The 25234-nt window shown below is 35.2% G+C and overlaps 1 protein-coding gene across 1 annotated transcript in view; it reads right to left on the minus strand.

The window, feature by feature from the left end:
* Positions 1-23378, minus strand: part of lad1 (ladinin) — a 31682-nt gene extending 8304 nt beyond the window's left edge. Inside the window, exons 1-11 of the mRNA NM_001386486.1 lie at positions 23247-23378; positions 19937-20062; positions 14481-14793; positions 6188-6267; positions 5884-6055; positions 4319-4405; positions 3974-4017; positions 1787-1829; positions 1624-1679; positions 1459-1525; positions 90-218 (exon numbers count right to left, since the gene is read on the minus strand). Of these exons, the coding sequence (NP_001373415.1) occupies positions 90-218; positions 1459-1525; positions 1624-1679; positions 1787-1829; positions 3974-4017; positions 4319-4405; positions 5884-6055; positions 6188-6267; positions 14481-14793; positions 19937-20062; positions 23247-23284 (1155 nt within the window). The 5' untranslated portion in view covers positions 23285-23378. The remainder of the gene's footprint in view (positions 1-89; positions 219-1458; positions 1526-1623; positions 1680-1786; positions 1830-3973; positions 4018-4318; positions 4406-5883; positions 6056-6187; positions 6268-14480; positions 14794-19936; positions 20063-23246) is intronic.
* Between the last annotated feature and the right edge of the window lie 1856 nt (positions 23379-25234).

Here is a 25234-nt window from a genome sequence, read left to right on the forward strand (position 1 = left end):
AAGGACAGTAAGTATTTTAATAATTAAAACAAATGATTACACAAATAATAAGATTAAGAGTAAATAATATCACTGCAAATGGAGTTTACCTGTTTGGAAAACAGATGTGATTTCTCTGCTCCGTCCAGCTCTTTCTCGAACAGCTCCCTCTTCCGCGAAACCTCATCCGCCAAACACACTGTCTTATGAACCACTGGGGATTTGGATATCTCCCACTTCTGAAAGATGAAAAACACAAACCATATTTCTATCTTACAACCCCCACACTGTCCACAAAAAGCTGCAATTAAATGTCAAAGTATAATTCACCCTAAATTTAAATTGACACATTATTTACTCTCCCAAACATTCCAAACATTTATGAATTTCTTTATTCTGTTGAACGCAAAAGAAGATATTTAAAAAAAAAAATGTTAGAAACTGGCGTTAACCCTTGACTTCTATAGTAGGTAAAATGTATACCATGACAGTTAATGGTTACAAGTTTCCCAGTACTGGGTTATGGCTGGAAGGGCACCTGCTGCATAAAACATATGCTGGAATAGTTGGTGGTTCATTCCACTGTGGCAACCTCTGAAATAGAGACTTTTTAAATATCTTCCTTTGTGTTTAACAGAAAAGAGAAATTCAAATAGGTTTGTAAAAGTGAAGAGTAAGTAATGCTATTATTAGTGGTAGTATTATTTATTATATGCATACATAATTTAATATATACAAAACAAATTTATATTTGTTTTATTAAAAACAAGCTTAGATTTGCCCACCTGTCAGGTTTTAGACCAAATGGGGCACAGCATGTGTATTTGGAAATAACTCACTTTTTTGACCATACTTTGTTTTTATTGTTAATTTATTAGTTTGCTGAAAACTAGAACTGAATTTAGACATAGTTTTGAAACAAATATTTGCACTTAACAAACAAAATTAATTATGTAGGCTAATGGATGTCTGTACGTACAACACGTTTCCCTATCCACGAGAGTGAAAGTGAAAGTAAAGAATGAGGAGGCTCATTCTCTCATTGTCGTGCTGCAGATGCTCTGTTTAACTGTTTTCTCGCTAGTGAAGCATTCAGTTTTTCCACTTACAAAGTCCGCCATGTAATAAGCAAGTGCACTATGGCGTGTCACAACTGACTCCTAATGGGAATAGGAGATGAGACTCTGATTGGTTTATTCTCAAAACACACCTATAACTCATTAAGAGAATAAGCTCAACCCTGTTGGACCATGTGCCACGGCGCAAAGCGGGATTTTTCTGTCCTTAAAATAGCAAAAGTGGATTCTGACACGCCCTAAGGCTTTTGCGCATCATCGAAATAGAGCCCTAAGTCTTTAATGTCAGCACAAACATCATTAAAATAACAAATATACTATGAACAATATATTCCACACCCCATATATAAACAGTTTATACTATAGGTTAATTCTCTGTGTGTTTAGCGGTGTAGTTCCAGACCTGTGATGCTTGAGCCAGTCTTTCCATTTTCTCCTGAATGGAGCGAGATGACAGTCTTTGTCGGGAGCTTGTGGAAAAAGCACAGACAGCATTTAATTAAACACATCTTCATGTTTACTGCTGGTAAAACACAGACTTCAGGTGTGGTAACACACACACACTCACTTCCTCTGAAATGGTGTCTGCTCCTGCTCCTCCTCCTGTTTGGGACCCTGGTTGGTCTGTGAAGCAGAACACATGATATGTTCATCAATAGGACATAACTAAGGTCTGGGGTGTCTTTGTTATTTGTTATACTACAGGTGTTTAGTAAAGCTGGTCACTTTACCTTACTAGATTCAGAGATCTTCGATGCAACCCTCACACTTGCACTGTGGATGAGAATGAATGTTAACGGTCAAAAACCAAAAAAAAAAAAAAAAAGATTTCCAAGCATCAGAACAATAAAGGTGCAATAATACAACTTCATATTTTTTTTAGAATTAGCTTTTCATTGACTATCACACACATTTATCATGGTTTACAGTAGAGAGCCATTAAAATGTTCATTCATTCATTTTCTTTTTCAGCTTAGTCCCTTTATTAATTTGGGGTCGCCACAGCGGAATGAACCGCCAACTTATCCATCATATGTTTTACGGAGCGGATGCCCTTCCAGTTGCAACCCATCACTGGGAAACAATTAAAATGTTATTTGGTCAATTCTTTATGTTTCAAAAATTGTACATTTGATGATTTTGAATATTCATTCATTCATTCTTTTTCTTGTCAGCTTAGTCCCTTTTATTAATACAGGGTCGCCACAGCGGAATGAACCGCCAACTCATCCAGCATATTTTTACACAGCAGATGCCCTTCCAGCTGCAACCCATCTCTGGGAAACATCCATACACACACACACAAACACACACACACACTCATACACCACGGACAATTTAGCCTACCCAATTTACCTGTACCACATGTTTTTGGACTGTGGGGGAAACCGGAGCACCCGGAGGAAACCCACACGAAGGCAGGGATAACATGCAAACTCCACAAAAAGGCATTCAATAATAGCATTACATCACTAAGCCAAAGGTGGCATTGGTGATTTCCACTCCATAAGAATTCTTCTAGCTATTAATGTTACAAAGGCAAAGGCGTTTTCTATTTCTTTGGCTACATGGATGTCCTCATTTGCTACTCCAAAAATAGCCATTTCCGGATTCTTAAATTGAAGGTTAAAATCTTAGATTGAGTTTAAAATTTCAAATATTGAAGACCAAAATCGTCTCAGTTTGTCACATGACCAGAACATATGGGTCAACATATGTGTTTTCAACACATTTCTAAACAGATATTTTTCAAGACACTTCTGTACAGCTTAAAGTGAGATTTAAAGACTTAACTACAGTAATTAGGCTAATTAGGCAGGTTAGGGTAATTAGGAAAGTTATTGTATAACGATGGTTTGCTCTGTAGACAATCGAAAAAATAAATTGTTTAAAGGGGCCAATAATATTGACCTTAAAATGGTGTTTAAAAAATTAAAAACTGCTTTTATTCTAGCCAAAATAAATAAATAAGACTTTCTCCAGAAGAAAAAAATATTATCAGACATACTGTGAAAATTTCCTTGCTCTGATAAACATCATTTGGGAAATATTTAAAAAGAAAAAACAAACAAAGTTTATATATATATATATATATATATATATATATATATATATATATATATATATATATATATATATATATATATATATATATATATATATATATATATATATATATAATATCCAAACAGTATCATATCCTACACCAATAGAGAGCTGATTTATTATAGAGTAGATTATATTGTATATAACTGACTCAATAGCCAAAACGAGACTAATGATTGGTTTATGGCTGGTTTTGTGATCATATATTCAAAACACACTCAATACAATTAAAACAAGTACTTTACACATGATTTAGTATGATAGTCAACACATCAAATCAAGTGTACTTCTTTAAAACAAGATACTTGAAGGTGATGTAAAATGTATTTTAAATTGTAATGTAATGTAAAATGTAATCATAAATGTCTTATAAATATGTCCAAAAACTGAAATGAATCAAATGCGATTAAAGCTACATTATCAGGTAGTTTATAACAGTAACTATCAGTATAGAAATAAAAAAGTCTGCAACATTTTACAATATGTTTCAATTGGTTGATGGAAGTTAATGCATTACTTAACATGAAATAACAGTGAACAACACATCTGTTAAGCACCGCTTAATCTTTACTAATGTTAACTAAACATATATTAATCTGTTAATTAATACATGAACTAATGGTAAACAATGAATTAATCAGCATTACATAATTTTTGTTAATGTTAACAAGATCTAATGTATCTCTTTACATTAACAGCCAAATTAGTTTATGTTTGCTTACACATACAATAATGCATTTGTTCATGGATTACCATGACCTAACAATGAAAAACATACATGTGTGTGTGTGTTTGTATGTGTGTGTATGTACCTTCTCTGTAGTGGCATGTTTTCCTCCTCCTTCTTCTTCATCATCTGAAACAGATTGTGACAGTGAGTCTGAAAGCGCTTCGGTTTTGTCTGCTGTGTGTGTGTGTGTGTGTGTGTGTGTGTGTGTGCTGAGTTAGTCAAATATTGAACAAATGAGCCCTCAAATTTTTCTCGCTGTGTTGAAGTTCGTGACGCAGCACCTGAAGCTTATTAACTAACACATGCAAATGTGACAGTACAGTGGGTTGCTGTTCAGTGCATAGGAAAAGCAAACATCAAATAATTTATTGACTGGGATGTTTAATCAGTTTGGATGAGTGTTTATGTAGTAAAATGAGCGCTTTACCCTGAAGGACACGGTTCTGGAGCTCTGCCGTGTGAACGCTGGCTTCATGGCCGCCTCGAAGTTATTCGCTGAGCCATTTTCTTGTCTCTGTGTGAACATGCAGACCATATAAGGTGGGTTAGAGAAAGCATAATGAATTATAGAACTTTAAATCATTCATTAAATGAGAAACTCTTTTATTAGAGATGTAGAAATCACCGTTTATTCAATTAATGTTCATTTACATGTGTAAATGATTCAATTTAAGTCTACAAATGTGGTTGTAATGCTAAACAATGATTATTTTAATTGCAGTGAGGCTACTATAAAAATAAACATGCCCGTCAAGATCATAGTATGTTTAATATGAAAATACGATTTGATTCTTTCTAGTTTTTTACTTTTTTTATTCAGATTTTTAATTCAGTACGTAACTTATTATTTGTAATTATTTTGCGACCATGGCTGGCAATATCTGAATGGTTTCCTGGTTGCTTCAAGTCATACAGCATTTTTTTTTTCAGAGATTCATTTGCTGCTCTTCACTTGTTTGATAACAGAGGTGTCACTTTAAATGGCGTGTACAGAAGCTGATCTGCAATCAGTTTATCATACGAAGCGCGACTGTCAGTCAGCGCTGCATGCATTCACTGAATCAGAGGTTGCATGTGAAGGGTGATGATTGATGCACAGCTTTAATGGAAAGAAAGTAAATGCAGACATTTTTACATTAATTTCGGCGAGATAGGATGACAGTGGGATAGAATGGTAAAATACGGGAGAATCCCAGCAAAAACGGGAGGGTTGACATGTATGAAGTGAACAGTTTTGCGAGAGAACGCAAAACATCTTTGCGAGGAAACACAAAAACTTTAAAAATATATATATTTTCCTATCACGGTTTTGTTTTTCTCTTACGCATTTTTTTTCTTCTTCCACCCTTTTTTCCCCCCACCATCACATCCCTTCCGGATCTCCGTAAAAAAGTTCAAATAATCGACATTTGGATTTTAGGCCAAATCGCCCAGGATAATGTTTTTTCTTCTGGAGAAAGAGCAAGGAAATTTTCACATATGTCTGATAATATTTTATCTTCTGGAGAAAGTCTTATTTGTTTTATTTCGGCTAGAATAAAAGCAGATTAATAAAAAAAAAAAAAAAACATTTTAGGGACAAAATTATTAGCTCCTTTAAGCTATATATTTTCAAAAGTCTACAGAACAAACCATCGTTAAATAATAACTTGCCTAATAACCCTAACCTGCCTAATTAACCTAGTTAAGCCTTTAAATGTCACTTTAAGCTGTATAGAAGTGTCTTGAAAAATATCAAGTCAAATATTATTGACTGTCATCATGGCAAAGATAAAGTAAATCAGTTGGGGAAAGAAAATCAACAGGGGGGATAATTCAGGGGGTTTATTAAGTCTGACTGCAACTGTATATCTAAATCAACTTAAACATTAAATGTCTTTTTGTCAGTCTTCCCCTAGAGGGAGCCCTTCATCATTCAACTGTACATATAATTATAATAAGTACAGTAAGATAACCAGCAGTGCAGTTTCTGTGAATGAGTGTCAGTCTCACCAATGTGTCTCCGTTCGCTGTGGGAGGGCTATTGGAGCCGGAGTGGGTGGGGCTATGTGGTGGCTCCGCCCCTGGATACTGAGGGGGCGGAGACTTGGGGCTCAGGGGAGAAACCACTCTGTTGGTTGCAGGAGGTGATGAAGGACTCTTGTCAAAGGAGATGGAGAGAGAGCTGATCAAAGAGAACAACAGTATCACATCATTCAACAATAGAATAAAGAGAATATCAATGGCTTCAATAGTCAGAAGTTCAAATATTTACTAATTACTTTGAATTATGAATTATTTTGAAAAATGAAAGTACCTCACAAACTTTCGTGATGCATTTGAATGAGTTTGGGATTTTGATGGTGTTGAATCTTGGTTCGTGTCTTGGTTTTCTTGCTGCAAAAAATAAATACATAAATAAGTAAATATATGAAGTTTACACACTTCTTAAAATGATTTGTAGCTGTATTTTTAGCCCAGACATATTTAACAGCTTATTAAACGTAGAGTATAAGCCATTTTTGCCAATTTCTTTACTATCTTTTTATACATATAAAACAAATCAACAAGAGCAAGACAGAAAGATTAAGTTACAAGCAAATAAACTTGTGTCAAATAAATGTTAAGGAAACTCTTTGCTTAGCAGAAATGGCACTGAAGGACCAGCTTAAAACGTAGGAAACGTAAGTATTTTGCGTTTTGTCAGTTTAGTGGCTAATTTGTACAAATTCAAGCTCAGTCGTACAAAAATGTATGATTTTAAAAAGAAGACGTGGCACCCAACCCCACCCCTAACCCCAACCATCATTGGGTGATGAGCAATTCATATTAAATTGTACGAATTAGATTGTATGAATTTATACGAATTAACTACTAAATCAAAAAGTTACGAATTGCCATAAGATTCCGTTAGAAGAACACAAACATGAATTTAATAAAATTTAAAAAAGTGAAATAAAGTCTATATTACATTAGTAAACAGTATTTGCAAAGACAAAAACTTTCTTCACATAATATTGCTTACATTATCACATTACACATATGAAAAACAAACCCATACAGAGTATTTTTTGCAGCATAATCGTAATTTATTTGCCAAAAAAAGCAAATTTTTATATGCTTTTGATAATCTGATAATAAAAATTATAATAATTTTTTACTAAGCAACTAGTTTGCATTTATGCTTAAAGCAACTTTTGACATCAGTTGTTATTATATTGTCATCAAAATGTTAATCACAGCCAATTTCAAGAGCAATTCAGTCACTATAACCAGCAAGCTAGCGTTTGCAGAACACTGGAGAACTACTAATCTCTTGTTGTAATGAACTACACATCCCATCACGCACTTCACTCACACACCTGGCCCAGATTCCCCCTTATTGCAAACACATAGCTGAAGCTGTCTATCAGATGGACTAAAACACACACACACACACATCGTGGCTGAGCCTTGCAAACAGTAAGTGAGCTTAACTAAACGTTTTCCTTGTCTTGCCTTGTCGTGTTTTTGACTTTTGCTTTGTTTTACTGCTAGTGGTGGGCAAAGTGAGGCTTCATGAAACACTGAAACAGTCGAAGCAAATGTGTCGAAGCTTTGAAACATTTCGATGCCTGTCTCCACAGTGACACCTATTGGTCATTTTATGTATTGCTCTGGAGCAGCTGCAGCAAAGAAACAGTTAAGCTAATTGAGGTATTTAACCCCACGTTGTAGGGTTGAGGTTTCAAGTGATTTAGTGAAGAGTTCCTGACTAGCATTCCCAGATGGGTTTGAATCCAGGGAGATACAGCTATAGATGTTAGTTTTTGAATGCTCCGTTCTTGTATTGTGTTTTCGTTTAACATTGGTCTGACATTCAATTGAACACTTTGTGAATAAATATGTCTTGTTTTGGTCACAACATTATTAAAATGTCATTGGTCTGACATTCAATTGAACACTTTGTGAATAAATATGTCTTGTTTTGGTCACAACATTATTAAAAAGTCATAATTACAAAGTATTTAGCAAGTTGAGATTCGAACGCGGGCTATGTGCAGCACAGTAACTCTGTGCACACGCACAGGCCACTAGGCTACAAGTTATTTTTTTCTGAACCCTGTCAGTCAAACGCAGAGGTCTCGAAACGCTTCTAAAATGACCAATGCTTTGAATCACGTTAGTCATGTGACCTAGTGTTTCAAAACAACCACTTGGGGTGTTTCAAATCACCTTAGTCACATGACCTGGGTAGTTCAGATAATGCTTTGGTGCAGAGTTTTGAAACAGTTGCGCTTCGGGATCTCGACACAGTGTCGAAACATCAGTTTTACGTCAGCCATCCTAAAAATGTGGCATAGTCATTTAAAGGTAGTCTGGGTCTAAACCTAAATTGGCTCACACGTGTAGGTGCAAATGTGGCCCAGTTATCTTAAGACATATGTCGGCCACTTTTGGCAAATATTTGGCACAGAAAGCTCTGGCTATTGCGGCTGTGAGACTGATGTGGCCTAGAGAAAATATGACAAATGTGGCCCAGTTATTTTAAAACATATGTGGGCCACTTTTGGCAAATATTCGGCACATTAAACTCTGGCTAATGCAGCCGTTAGCCTTTAGTGGCCCAGAGAAGATATGGAAAATGTGGCCCAGTTATCTTAAAACATATTTGGGCCACTTTTGGCGAATATTCAGCACAGTTAGCTATGGCTAATGTGGAATTGAGCCTATAGTGGCCCAGAGAAGATATGGAAAATGGGACCCAGTTATCCTAAAACAAATGTGGGCCACTTTTGGCAAATATTTGGCAAAGTTAGCTCTGGCTAATGTGGCTGTGAGACTAAACCGGCCCAGAGGAGATATGGCAAATGTAGCCCAGTTATCTTAAAACATATGTGGACCACATAGACTAAAGTCACCATCATGGAGAAGAGTGTTTGCTTTAGTTGGGCTCATAGCCCTGAACCTCTTAATATAAATTTACTTTTAGGCTGCTGTAGCTTTTAAGAAATTAGCTTGAAAAGTTTGTTCATTACAGCAAACAAAATGAAGTGAGGCACAACCTGTGATGAAATAATATAATGGTTACCAATGTTAAATCCATTATTAGAAGTAATAGGCCAGATTTGGGCAAGAATAAAAGCAAACTGTGGCCTAGAATAGGGTCAGTTCTGGTTTATTTAATTGAATTCTGGCTGATTTGTGATATTGCTATGGCTTAATTGTGGCCCAGATCTGGCAAACAGGAGCGGGCCACCCAAGTACCATCATTCCATGCGGTATGTGGGCCACATGAATTTTGCTAGCTGGGAATGTACATTCACAAGCATACAGCACTTTTGATTTGAACTTAATCACTTCAGCATGACCATTGTGTCCAATCTATACAAAATCATGTCATCTGTCATTAGATACACCTCAATGTTGCAAAACATGTTGTAAATAAAACCTTCTGCCACTCTCCAGCAGAGCAGCAACACTTATACTGTTGTCAGGTGTTTGGTTTCAACTTTGCTGTTACATAATAGGGAGTTGTTTCTATGCTGCTGCTTATCATTGATTCAGTAGGATCTTATCTTTTGGTTTGCTTCTATCAATTTTTCTTTTGTTGTCATCTAGCTAGGGGTTAGTTTAACATAAACTGTTTTAGTAGTTGGTGGATTTCAACATGTGTTGTATTGATAAAAACGGCAACATGGCTGCACAATTACATTATGAAATAGTTAACATGATCTGGTGAAAAACAGCATTTTTAGATGTAATACAATGTGATGTGTAACATTATTACCATCAAGTAATGTTATCTAAAAGTTTATATTAGTAAGTATCTATCAGTATAAGCAGACATTTCAAGCATAATATAAAGTTCACAGCAAAAAAATGAGCACATCCCGTTTCTCAGTGAATAAAGCCAATACATTTTGGTGCATCCAAATTCATTTAAAGTTATATTCATTCAAGTTAGAGTTTGGTAACATAAAATGATTAGGATTAGGAATACAATGATAATACAAAAAAGTATTGCAATTTAGACAGGAATCTTAAGTTATTTTGTTAAATTAGCTCTTTTTTTGATCACTTTGGTACATAAATACATACATACTCGCCGGCCACTTTATTAGATACACATGTCCAACTGCTAGTTAATGCAAATTTCTAATCAGCCAATCACATGGCAGTAACCCAATGCATTTAGGCATGTAGACATGGTCAAGGCGATCTGCTCCAGTTCAAATCGACCATCAGAATGGGGAAGAAAGGTGACTTAAGTGACTTTGAACGTGGCATTGTAGTTGGTGCCAAACTGGCTGGAGTATTTCAGAAACTGCTGATCTACTGGGATTTTCACACACAATGTCACACACATGGTCAGAAAAATAGATAATATCCAACAGTGAGTGGCAGTTCTGTGGGCACAAATGCCTTGTTCATGACAGAGGTCAGAGGAGAATGGCCAGACTGGTTCAAGCTAATAGAAAGGCAACAGTAACTCAAATAACCACTTGTTACAACCAAAGAGCTTTTCTGAATGGACAACAAGTCCAATTTTGAGGCAGATGGGCTACAGCAGCAGAAGACCACACCGGGTGCCACTCCTGTCAGCTAAGAACAGAAAACTAAGGCTACAATCTGCACAGGCTCACTAAAATTCATTCATTCATTCATTCATTCATTTTCTTGTCGGCTTAGTCCCTTTATTAATCCGAGGTCGCCACAGCGGAATGAACCGCCAACTTATCCAGCAAGTTTTTTTACGCAGCGGATGCCCTTCCAGCCGCAACCCATCTCTGGGAAACATCCACACACACATTCACACACACACTCATACACTACGGACAATTTAGCCTACCTAATTCACCTGTACTGCATGTCTTTGGATTGAGCAACCGGAGGAAACCCACGCGAAGGCAGGGAGAACATGCAAACTCCACACAGAAACGGCAACTGAGCCTAGGTTCGAACCAGTGACCCAGCGACCTTCTTGCTGTGAGGCGACAGCTCTACCTACTGCGCCACTGCTTCGCCCTCACTAAATTGGAAAAACATTGTCTGGTCTGATGAGTCTCGATTTCTGCTGCGATATTCAGATAGTAGGGTCAGTATTTGACGTCAACAACATGAGAACATGGATCCTTGTATCAATGGTTCAGGCTGGTGGTGGTGGTGCAATGGTGTTGGGGATATTTTCTTGTCACTCTTTGGGCCCATTAGTACCAATGCCACATCCTACTTGAGTATTGTTGCTGACCATGTACAGCCCATTATGACCACAGTGTACCCATCTTTTGATGGCTACTTATACAGGATATTGCACCATGTCATAAACGCAAATCATCTCAGACTGGTTTCTTGAACATGACAATGAGTTCACTGTACTCAAATGGCCTCCACAGTCACCAGGTCTCAATTCAATAGAGCACTTTTGGCATCATGGATGTGCAGCCGACAAATCTGCAGCAACTGCATGATGCTATCATGTCAAAGTGGAACAAGATCTCTGAGGAATATTTACAGTATCTTGTTGAATCTAAGGATTAAGGCAGTCCTGAAGGCAAAAGAGGGGTCCAACCCGGCACTAGTAAAGTGTACCTAATAAAATGGCCAGTAAATTGTGTGTCTTTATGCAGTAAACCTCAGTTTAAAAAAATGGGTTATTTGGGTCAAATAACTTATTGGGTCTTGAAATATTCAAAATATTTGAGCATTTGCTGTTAACTTTGTAAAAAAAGAAGTATATAAAAATAAAAATGACCTTCATAATTCACAATAAAATACTGTGGTTTCATTAGGATGAGCACATTTTGTTTTTATTTTAAATTTAAACTGTACTCCTTCAGCATTGCTATGAATTTCTTGCATTGTGCAAGTTGCATTGGCTGAGAAGTCATCTTTGTTTTTAAACGTTTCACAGAAGTGACGACAGGCTTCAGAAGTGGGTCAAATGACCTAATGTTCTCTCATGTCTTGGCCCTGTAGGTGAGTACTGTAAGGTAAACTGGGCCTCCCGCAGCTCTTTCTGTTAATCCTGTAGATGATTAATTACACACTTCATGGGTGGTAACAAGAGGCAACTTCACAGCAAGCAGTTGACCTCTGACCCTTAGCACATGACGGAACCTGTCAGATTTACACTGCATGGAAGTGACAACCTACAGACTCTGAATAGATAAATGAACAAAACTGTGTTCATTTTAACCAAGTCTACATGTCTGTGAATCACAAACACAATGAGATGCTGACATCCCATTGACGTCCATCACCTTGATACAAAATGTTACAATTGTCACTGGTCTGCTATATATGGAAACTAATGTGTAATGCTACAATGTCATTTGCAACAATAGTATTCCCTTGCTGTGAAAACTGATGTGTAACCCTATTAAAAAACAAGTACCCAGATCAGCAAAGAACGTGCCATGCCAAAATATACAAAGTCTATTCAAATAAATTGTTTGCAAATGCTGTTAATGGCAGAGTGTTTGTTCTACCAGCAAATTCCAGACAGTGCCAAGACCAGTAAAACAATCATCATTTATTCCCTCTTATGTTGTTCCATTGATGGTAATTAATGGTATTCCCTCAGAGCTTAAGAAATTATTAGAAAATAACATAGTTCAAAATACAAATTTAGATTTTAGTCTTAAATTGGAAGCATGGACGTAAATCTGATTTAACAGTAGGGGGGGACAATAAATATAAAATTTCTTTCGAGCATTTTTTTGAAAGGGACACAAATAATACAGCCGAATTTTACTAATAAAGATTTGTTTTTCTCAGGTTCAATGACAGCAAATTTTTCTTCAAAACTATTTATTGCATTGTTTGTTGTGTTGTTTACAATCAATAGACTGACTCCTGAAGCAGAATAAATGCAGGAAAACCTGACGTGTGTGTGAGCAGGTGAGATGAGTGAAAGCACGGAGTGGACCGAACCAATCTAAGGAAGGGGAGAGGGAACTCAACTGTTTCTAAATGCATTTTAAATGATAAAAGCGGTTTTCTTTCTACTTAGACAATTATTTTAGGTATATATACATATATTTTTCACAATTGAGAGTTTTTATTTTTAACAATGAAATTTTTTTGGGGGGGACAATCCTCGGATGGGAGGGGACATGTCCCCCACCCCCCCCCCGGGATTTACGCCCATGATTGGAAGGTATAAATATAAAAGAAAAAATGTAATAATAATTATCTTAGAATGATTTGCCAGACTGTCAAAATGCCTTCAGTCATTGGTTATTGGAGATCACAATTTCAAGACGTTAACTGGAATGCGACTTTTAAGATTTCCAGACATTTTTGTATAACAAATAAAATTAGAAAGGTATCTTGAAGAAAGGTAAATTGTTCATCGTATGTTAAAGAATTATAAAGAAGAGAGTATTGTTCATTTATTTTATGATTGTATTCATACACAAGTGTTTTGGTGTGATCTTTTCTCTTTTTTTAAGCAGAGTACTGTATTACATATTGCATATTGTTAATTTGCTCATAATATATGGATTTTTTTTATTCATAAATGTAAATGGGCATTGAAAAAAAAAAAACGAAATAGGTCATTACCTATGCATGATAAAAGAAACAAAAAATGCCAAAGCAAAAAGAACTTGATTATTTTAAAGCTTTAAATTTAGTTTTTTGAATAATTGTATTTATTTATTTATTTTTTCTTCTTATATTGTATTTGTTTTGATGTCAATATAATTATATATATATATATATATATATATATATATATATATATATATATATATATATATATATATATATATATATAATTATTGCCCTTGTATGTTCTGTGTTCTAAAATTGCAATAAAAAAAATAATAAATTAAAAAATTCAAACCCGTAAGACTTTGGCATGGGCAATGCTTGGCCTTTTTAGGTGGCTGTAGCTACGATTTGCTCATAAACTGTACACTAAATTTTCACCTCAGTCCCCTTAAATTTGATATGAAAACGGCGACAGAATTCGGCTTTTCTGGGGTAAGCAAAATAATCTTATGTCGAAAAGCAAAAACAATATTATTTTGCTTACCCCATTGGCAGATTATTTTGCCTGTTTTAAAGAAAAACTCACTTAATTTTAGCATATTAGTTCTTTAAACAACACAATATGTTTTGCTTGTCTAGAAAATGCTTCTTGATTTAAGAATTTTTAGATATTTGGACTATAAACCAGACCAAAAACCTAAGGGAAAAAAAGTAAGGAAACCATTTTTGCAATCCCCTGAGACCTTCATTCATCTTCAGATCACAAATTAAAATATTTTAGATAGAGCTCTCTCATCCTTCATAAACAGCAATGGTACTAATGTTCAAAGTCCAGAAAAGGAACCCAAAACATTGTAAAACATTTAATGTGACCAGTGGTTCAACTAGTTTCCATCTTGGAAACTCTAAGAGAACACAACAACCCTGACGGTAGAATTTCAAATGGGATCATCTGGAAAGAGGCATCATTCACAGCTACAACTTCCAGAGTAAGCTTATTTGCAATGACTTAAAATGCTATTATAACGGCTATAGTTATTGTCTCTGAACTCAAAAGATTAACTGACAGCATTTACAAAAATCACATGAAGCACTTTGGTGTATTGCAGTGAAATCCCATGTTGTCCTACCTTTCCATGCGTCTCTGTGTCTGTGGAGTTGGTGGGAGGTTCTGGTGAGAAAATGTTCTTCACGCAGTGCTGAATGTTCTTGAACAGTTCATCCTCCTGCGTTTCCCCCAGCAGCTCCACACGCGGCTCAGCATCCAGGATGTCCTTTTCACCCTCTTCCCCTTCCTCCTTATTCTTCCTCAGAGTTTCAACATGCCTCATTCGCCGGCGTTCATCGCGGACCCGTAACATCTCCACAAAGTCCAGCTGCAACTGGTCCAGACCGCCGCCAGAGTCAGCACTGGAGTCTCCAGCATCAGCAGGCCTGGCATCACTGGAAACATAATTTTATTTTTATTTATTTATTTAAGCAACAAAACAAAAACAACAACAATATAGTCAGGTACTGGTATGTGCGTGAGTGTTCGTGTGTGCGTGTGTGTGTGTGTGTGTGTGTGTGTGTGTATGCATGTAAAGGTAACTTGGTGGACAGGTCAGAGTACATACATAAGGAACAATAACAGTCAATAAATGAAGCAAGTGTCACAGATATTAATAAAACAAATAGAAAGAAACCAGTCAGAGGTAGGGAGTAACAACAATGCTTATTAATGTATGATAGTAAAAATGAAAGTAAAAAGAAAGAAAGGACAACAGTAATGATAACTGACAATAATAATAAATCACAAGTGCTACACCAACTACAGAAAGTTACTTATATTACAAATACTACTGCTTCTACTACAGCCACAACCATGACTATTACTACTACAATGTCTAGTAGTACTGATACTACTACAACGACTACCACTACTGATACTACTATAGCATTTGCTACAACTAATACAACAACGTCTACTGCTACTACTACCAAAATCACTTCTACTACATCTACGTCAACAACATCTACTACTGATATTACTACACCAACAACGACTACTACTACTACTGTAACAACCACACCTTTACTACTTCTGCTACTACTATACCAATGACACTATACCAATGACATCTACTACTACATGAACTACCACTTCAATAATCTCCATAACAATTACTCAATAACAATAATTCAATAACAAGCGATACTATTACAATGACTACTACTTCAACTACTACTACTACTATCGCTACAACTATAATTTTAGTTTTTAAATAATAATGGATTTTGAAAATTAATAATCATGTATTTCCTTTAGGGTTTAAGACAAGGATATCGAAAAGTAACCCATACTTGTTTTAAAAATGATCAACACAAGCTCATTCTGAAATGTACACTCTTAAAAGAAACGGTTCTATATAGAACCAAAAATGGTTCTATCAAGCGCTTCATATATGGAACCCCAAAAAGGTTCTAAATAGAACTATTTTAAGGGTTCATTAAATAAAACCCCAAATGGTTCTTTGAATTCAAGTTAGATGGTTCTGTTTAGAACCATTTAAGGGTTCTTTATTTAGGTAGCAGTGCATCGCTCATGCCCGCACCGAGTCTGTGTATGCGCGGCAGGCCAGTCACGGTGGCAGGCTAGATTGACCATCAGGCCACCGGGAAAGGTCCCGGTTCTCCCTATGGCCAGTCCGTCCCTGGATATTATTAAAACCTTTTAAGACCAAACATATTTTAATAATCCATAGATGAAAGATCAGGTGTTATTTATAAAGGACACACAAATGCAGGCTAAATGTATTGTGAAATATTAAACCTTTAAGTATATATATATTGTGTGAATGATGAAGCTGTGCTGGACTTCTCCTTTTGAAAAATTAACCGTCACTCTCGAGGCTCTTCACCACCTGTCCACAATGATGATTATTAGTTTTAAATAAATTATTAAATCATAAAAACATGGTACTGCACAGTCTAAATAAATAAACTGGTTATTTTATTTATTTCACAAAATAATTTGTTAAAAATGTTAAATATTAAGTATATATAAAATATAAGTTATATGCTAATGTGCAAACCTGAATGAAAAAAAATCACATCATACTGTACACTGATAAAGTTTTTGACCACAGCATTCATTTTATTAGGTTTTGACTCAAAAAGCTTTGTATATCTGTGTTATAGCTCATAATTATTTTATAATCTTTACTAGATAATTATGTTATGAATCAAAAACTATAGAACCATTTTAATCAAAAAGGTTCTTTGCACTCAAAAGAATTCTAAATGGAACAATTTTTTGGGTAAAAGGTTCTACTGGCCAAGTATAGAACCCCAAGGTTCTATATAAAACCACTAGGAACCTTTTTTTTTTAGAGTGTACCGCTATATACATTTCTGGACAGCGTGAAATATGTGCCAGGGGGTGTATATATATATATATACTGTATATATATACTGTATATATATACTGTATATATATATATATATATATATATATATATATATATATATATATATATATATATATATATATATATATATATATATATATATATTGCACTTTTTGTTTTAATGAATCCACCAGAGGCAGCTGTGTATGCTTTTTGAGATCTCAAATTTCTCTCACGACTGGCCATTACTTGCCTAAAAATGTAGTGAAAAATAGAGTTAAAGGATCTGTCTTAAATAGTATTCAAAGTATAAAGTATATAAAGTAAAAAGTAGCCCTTTCAAAAGTACTCAAGAGTCGTGAGTATTACGCTATAAAAAGCTAATGCACTTACATTTAATTTGTGGATGTGTGAAAACGTAACATTCTGTAGTACATTTAGTTAAAGGTGCAGTAGGTGATCTTCCACAATGCTAACAGCTTAGCATAAATCTCTGAATCACAGTCCCTCCCCTGCGGTCTAGAGCCACGCCTCCTGAAACACGAGCACCGCCAAACTGACATGCTATTTCAGAGCAAATATTTAGAGTTGCATGGTAAACAATATAGGGAGAGACTAGGCGAAATAGCGGTGTTTACTTGTGTTTTGTTGTTAAACTAATTGCCTATAGCACTTATTCATTGTTGCTCTTATAGTTGTGTAAATTGCTATCTTGTCCTCATTTGTAAGTCGCTTTGGATAAAAGCGTCTGCTAAATGACTAAATGTCAATGTATTCATGTAGACAAGGAACACTCTTTCATGAAAAATGAAGTCTTTTAAAAGGGTAATGCACCTGCTACACTGCACACATTATTCGGGGATACTAAGATGTTGTTGACCTGGCCTCCAAATCATTGTCCCTTATGAAAAAAATTGTCTTATCAATCAAAAGATTTTAGTAGCTGAACAAAACTTCTGTGAAGATATAACCCATTTATAACAACAACATCTAACATTACATCAGCTTTGCATGAAGCTAAAACAGTTTTAAAACAGAGCATTACCTGTCTAAGAGAAATCCTTCAGACATGGTGTCATCCTTTCTCCAGCGTGCAAAGGTAACTCTAATAATGATTCGGGTTTTTAAAAAGTTTTGATTCAGCCTGTTCGATCGTGCATGATGGTCAGCGGAGCTGCGCACAAACGGCTACGCAGTTGTTCAAATCTGCATTTGCTGGCAGACAGATTGGGCTACTTATCGGAATTATGAGAGATATCGGTCTGACTCTATTTAATTGGATTTTTTTTTTGTTTTATGCCTTACCCAAAATATAAAAATACATATAAATACATTTAGATCATCTACTGTAATCATTACTATTAGACTGTGAAGAGACTTTCAACCAGGACAACAGAAAATGCTTCTGAAGACAATCACCTACTGCACCTTTAATGTCCAGCAGGCACATAACATTATAAAACAATAGTATTAGGTTAGATTTTGGTTTTGACGTCACGTGACCAAAATTTAAGGTCTAGCCAGCATCTAAAGACAATGTTATCTTGATGTCCAATAACGTCGTCAAATGAAGTTGATATTTGGTTGATTTTAGGTTGTGTTAGAAACTGACTAAAATCCAACGTCGAGCCAACATCTTAAACCAACGTCATACTGATGTGAAATACTGATGTTTACAAAATCCACCATCTGATAGATGTCATAGTGGTAACGTTCACACAACGTCAAGCTGTAACATTATTAGGTTGATTTTAGTTTGGATGTTAGTCATTGATGTTGGGTTTTGATGTTAACACAATTTTCGTTTCCAAACAAAATGCAACGTCCCCATGACGTTGGGGTACAAGGTCAATCTGACATTATGCTGACATCTTGTGCCTGCTGGATGTTTAAGGCCATTTCTGTCATTATACAGTAAACATCCGTCATCTTCTCATCAGTGGCATGCATCTAAACAGTCTCTGTGTCAATGCGTGTAAAGATTTTGGACATCTTCTTGGGCACTTTCAAGTCTTCCAAACAGCTTGCTGCAATTATAAAGCATCCATGTCTTAAGGTAGATTTGATTGGACAGGAATCACAGGACTAATTTTTCTAATCCCCATAGACAGGAATAAATAAAGTAGTGACTGCAGGTTGAAGGAAAGTAGTGGAGTAAATGTACAGATAATGCACTAAAAATGCGGCTGACTGACTAAATGACTGACTGATCGACTGACCCACTCTCCTCCTTCCCTAAACCCAACCAATAGTGTTTTCAAAAGCACCGACTGATTCGCCCACCCACTTCCCAACACCCAACTGACAACTTTTAAAAGCTATCCAGAATAAGAAAAGCATTTGCCTGACTTTTACCACGTTTTCAGATTTTACCACATGCTCTCTTTGTTATTTACTTGTTTATTTTACTTTTTGGCTTCTGTTTTTGTCTTACCTGCTTTCTGGAACTGTTCTTTGCCGGACTCTAACCCCATTGTCATGGTCATAGTGAGCTACTGGACGAACTAGTAAGAGCAGGAAAGCCGTCCACACTTACCAGCAGTCAGAACTCCATAGTTTGTACTTTTAAAATGTAAAATTAATATCTCATTTATGCCAATGGGAGACATTCTGATATATGAAACTGTTCTTGTAAACTAGTTTCTCAAACAAGACTTATTTTGGGCTTAATACATTAGGGCGTTGTCCACATAAAGTATGGTATTATGAAACAAAATGACATGAATATCCTATTCATATTCTCTTTTATGATACCATAAACCTTTATCTAAAGCTCTCTGAAGTGCTCATCCTTCGGTCAATTGCTTCATGCAAATATGTAGCACAATTTGCATTCAGTTTGATAGACACTAATGTTGTATCACTTTAAAGCCTATTCAAGTTTAAACAAACTGAAGAAAGAATATACAGCATAAACACACCATTATAGTTGCCCCTATAACTTTCTCTTTAACGTTTTGTATATATATATATATATATATATATATATATATATATATATATATATATATATATATATATATATATATAAGAGATAAGTTATAGGGGAATAAGAGAATATATATATATATATATATATATATATATATATATATATATATATATATATATATATATATATATAAATAAATATATATTATTATATATATATATTTTTTTTTTTTTCTTTTCGTTTTTTTTTTTTTTTGGTCTCGCACCTACTGGTTTGTGGTTCATTCTCTTCATTGGGACTTTCATCTGTGTCTGCTGCAGGCTCTCTAGTCTTCCTCCTTTTCTCTCTCTCGATCTCTTCCTCATCCTCCACAGTCCACTGCCGAGCCAGCCTAAAGATCAAACATGTTACACATAAAAAATTGAAGCAATTGCAGAAATACTGAAATATATAAATAATTTGAATATTCCACCATTGCCCGTTCACAGTTTGCCCACATATACAGGAATGAGCCAAAGTTATTGTGCATAAAATGGTGCTGGTCCATATCTCTGCATGGTGGCAAAACAGGACCAAACTGATGAGCGAGGGACTTTATAAAACCCCTGAATGTGTACTGTGGTACATTATCTGGCACCAAGATGTTAGGAGATTCTTTAACTCATGTGGGTTGAATTAAACTTGTTGGCCCAGCACATCCAACAAATGATCAAGTTGAATTGAGATCTGGATGATTTGGAGGCCAGGTCAACAACATCTTAGTATCCCCGAATAATGTGTGCAGTGTAGCAGGTGCATTACCCTTTTAAAAGACTTCATTTTTCATGAAAGAGTGTTCCTGGTCTACATGAATACATTTACATTTAGTCATTTAGCAGACGCTTTTATCCAAAGCGACTTACAAATGAGGACAAGGAAGCAATTTACACAACTATAAGAGCAACAATGAATAAGTGCTGTAGGCAAGTTTCAGGTCTGTAAAGTCTAAGAAGGAAAGTATTAGTATTTTTTTTTTTTATGTAGTTAGTGGTATATCCAGAGAGGCAATTGCAGATTAGGAAGTGAAGTGTAGACTAAATAGTTGAGTTTTTAGTCGTTTCTTGAAAACAGCGAGTGACTCTGCTGTTCTGATGAATAGTTTCCCAGTAGAACATTTCCCCAAAACATCACACTTGTTTCACTGGACTGTCATCAACCCTAACACTGGAGCCTCTTTCTTCCCAGGTAAACAGCATGCATTTACACAGCAGTTTACATGATGTGAAGGAAAATTGTACTCCTTGGACCAGGAGACCTTATTCTATTGCTCTAAGGTTCAGTTTAAGCATTTATATATTATTGTATTGTATAGTATTTATTGTAGGTGCATTTGAAGGTGGATAGGGGTTATCATCATGCACAAATGCAGCCGCTGAGCGGATATCTTTTCAAAAGGTACACAATTACTCCTAAAGGATCCGTATCTGTGCATCTAAGCTACATGTATTTCCACTTTTGTACTTTTTTAACATTTACTGTTAAAGGAACACTCCACTTTTGGGAAATAGGATCATTATACACGTCCCTTAGAGTTAAACAGATGAGTTTTACCAGTTTTAAATCCATTTCTCTAATCTTTGGGTGTGGTGAGAGTGTTTTTCTTATATAGAATAAATGACTTTATTGGATTAGACCATTAGCATCTCGCTCATTTTTTTTTTTTAAACAGCTAATGGGACATTAAATTGCTTCAGCAAGCACAGCGATATTCTGCTGCACCTGAAAATAGTGCCCAGATATGTAACTAGATATTGATTTATGTAAAATCTATATCTTTTGTAAAGGTACCATCCCAGTGACAGCTGTCATTCTTGTTTTCTCTTAGACTGTATGCATTTAGACATACAGTTGAAGTCAGAATTATTAGCCCTCTCTTTGAATTTTTTTTCTTTTTTAAATATTTCCCAAATTATGTTGAACAGAGCAAGAAAATTTTCACAGTATGTCTGATAATGTTTTTTTCTTCTGGAGAAAGTCTTATTTGTTTTATTTCGGTCAAAATAAAAGCAGTTATTAATTTTTTAAACACCATTTTAAGGACAAAATTATTAGCCCCTGTAAACTCAATTTTTTTCTACTGTCTACAAACAAACCATCATTATACAATAACTTGCCTAATTACCCTAACCTGCCTAGTTAACCTAATTAACCTAGTTAAGCCTTTAAATGTCACTTTAAGCTGTATAGAAGTGTTTTGAAAAATATCTAGTAAAATATTATTTACTTTCATCATGGCAACGATATAATAAATCAGTTATTAAAAGTGATTTATTAAAACTACTATATTGAGAAATGTGTTGAATAAATATGCTTTCTGTTAAACAGAAATTGGGGAAAGACATAAACAGGGGGCCCAATAATTCAGGGGGGCTAATAATTCTGACTTCAACTGTATATGGTCACTCATAACCATCATATTTTTTTGACTTATGTAACTTATACTAATGTAGACCTCGTTAATTCAGATTAGATGGAATACCCTTCTTTTCCCTCATTGCTGTAAACTTCTCAAAAACCCAACACCCAGCCACAATTTAGTGGTTTGACCTTCTCAGACAACTGTTGGTAAAATGTCACCACTGATGACCTGGAGCAAACCAATAGCCTTGCCATTTCAGTGACCAGTAAACAATTTGACTGCTTATACTCCAGATTCTCCTGCATCCAACATGTTTATCACAATTTGTGCTTGTTGCAGTCTTGTTATGAGTTGATCAATGATATGTGCTTCACATGTTACTGGCCATAATATGTCTATTTATAGTGTAATAAGCATATAATAAACATTTCTATAACCACTGATACAGATGACAGACAAGACAAACAGTTCTGGTGAATTGTTTGCAGACGAAAATAGCATGAAAGTTCTGCGCTACTGACTACTGAAATCCATCCGTCAGTTTATTCTGAAAGTATGAGAAGATGCATTACGATCAAAGGTCTCGATGATACATCCCAGAGGTGGACTATTGTATTTCAGTTTGAAAACAGTGTTTCATTGTGCAATAACTGGTTTTTCAAGCTCTGTTTTGGTTAAAGAATACTCAGTGCCTCAAGTCTGAAAGCGTGGCATTACTTTCCATATGAGTGCATTTCACTAGCTGTCAAAATAACACCGACTTGCAGCTCAGACTTCATTGGCATGTCCAGTCTGCACTAAATTACTTTCAGTTTTTATTTTAGTCATTAAAGTTGTTAGCCAACATATTGTTTTCTGCAACCAACATGGTTGTAAATGTCCAAATTACTCTTAAATTGCTGCCTCAGGTGCTATATTTATGAAATAATAATAATGTTTTTTTTTTCTTGGAGCATGTGATTATATTAAAGTCTTAAAATGTTAGTTTTGTTCTCAGAAATCAGAGTAAATGTATAAAAAAAGTAGAAACCTGGCAAAATAATTGTACTGCAGATATTTGAAGTGAATTACGGATACGTTTACAACATAGCTGGCGTCTAAACACTGACACTTGCTTCTGCAACCTGTCAGAAAACCCTTACAATAAACGCTTAAATATTAATTAAAGTCTACTCACGTTGACAAAGCGGACCAGTTTTTCCGGCTAATGGACATTATTGTATTTTCTAGTGTAGAACTGGGCTGTAGAGAGGTGTGCGGAGGTGTATGAAGTCCTCTTGTCTGAGTCTGTGTGCCACCTTTACCCCGCACCTTGACGAGCGCCGCGTCACATGACCACCATCATCATCACCTCCCGCCGAGCGGCACATCACAGCACAGGCTACTCATTTACTCTTAATACATTGTTATTATATTGCTTCCGTATTTGATCGACTCCTGCATCGTGTTTAAGCCCTTGAGCAGCTCTACAGCTCGCGACGGGTATAAAGAGGAACTCCACATCTACCCGACATCCACGACCAAAGAAGGGTTGTTTTATGCGACGCTTCAAAACCCATATGTTATTATTATCATATTTCTGTATCTTATAGAATTATCAAATTAAATTAATATTCCCACAAACGATTTCTTAAATGATCTTAGCATATATGTGTTCCAGTTACATTTAGGACTGACTTCTGTTATTTATTTATAATATTAATTGAATAATAATAATAATACCAACAGCAATATTCATGATTTTATTTATTTAAAATAAATATTAATATTTTTATATATTTATTTATAAGAAATATTGTAAATATATATATATATATATATATTTTTTTTTTTTGAGGAGGGGTTGTGGTCCTTGTCCTCAATGCAAAAAACAATGATGGCATCAAGAATACAACCATGCATAATTCTATATAATTTCAAAATGAAATTATGAGATAATTAATTATGTTACAAACATATTCTTGATCTCTGTGATTGGCTACATATAAATAGACTATTTTCAAGTCAGACATTTGGCATTATTAGATTCTCTCTTGCGTATTTTAGCCCTGTAGGCTTTAGCCTGGTGAAAGGGGTGGTTCTTTTTTCTCAAAATGAGCACTTTTTTTTTTTTTTTTTTGCAGTTATTCACCTTATTTTCTATATAATTATGATGTTTAAATACTCAAATAAGTGGCATTTTAAGCACTATTTTTAACTATTAGATTGTTGTATCCTCCATTTTAGATGTACCAAAATATTTCCTAAAAATTTATAATAAACAAATATATAAAAAAAAGAGCTTCACGATTTTCTTATAGCCTCTCTTGAAAATTCATCTAACAAAAACAGCTTAATTAAACAGCAAAAGTCAGTTTAAGGCACATGAAAAATGTGGAAAAAATAATAAAAAGCCTTTCCTGACATGGCTATAATTCTTAAAACTGCGCCTACACTTTTGATAACTTGACTTCATCAGGGTAACCTGATGTAGCCGCAGTTGTAAGGAACAGCCATGTCAATAAAGGCTTATTATTTTTCCCACATTTTTAAGTGCCTTGGACTGATTTCGATGTTTATTCTGATGATTCCCTTACACAAAGAGCACCGACACATTATTTAAGCTACCCCTGAGAACTTTTTGATTTTTTGTTTTTACACACAGTCTAATTAGTATTAAAATTAACTTGTATTAGCTGCTTTTGGTGCTTCAGAACAGATCAGGTCAGTTTTTTTTCTCTCAAGAATGAGGTTCAAGATTTAGAATAAAAGTTAGGCTACTTGTATTTTTTTAAATTTTAAACATCAGTAGGTCAACAGTGAAAGTCGACTTCACTTATGTCATATTGTGCGTTTTCCTAAAACCTTCGATTGGTTATTTCCACAAATTATATGATAATATAGTTGCAAAAATTCAGTCTGGACCACCCGAACCACCCCCCGCCACTCACAATCAGTAAATGTTTATTCTCACACAGAAGACTCACACTGGACACAGACATACTCGATTTCTCTCCAGTTTCTCTCATCAAAATATTACCTGAATATTAATGTTTACACAAACTTCATTCTACCTTTAAAAGGATTATAACATTGCTTGAATTAGTGGACTTGTTAGTCCAGACGTTATCCATTCTGAATGTTGACTGGATTGTAAAATAACTCTTTATTAAAACCACATTTGTG

Source organism: Danio rerio, chromosome 23 (genome assembly GCF_049306965.1).
Source record: "Danio rerio strain Tuebingen ecotype United States chromosome 23, GRCz12tu, whole genome shotgun sequence".
Taxonomy (NCBI): Eukaryota; Metazoa; Chordata; class Actinopteri; order Cypriniformes; family Danionidae; genus Danio; species Danio rerio.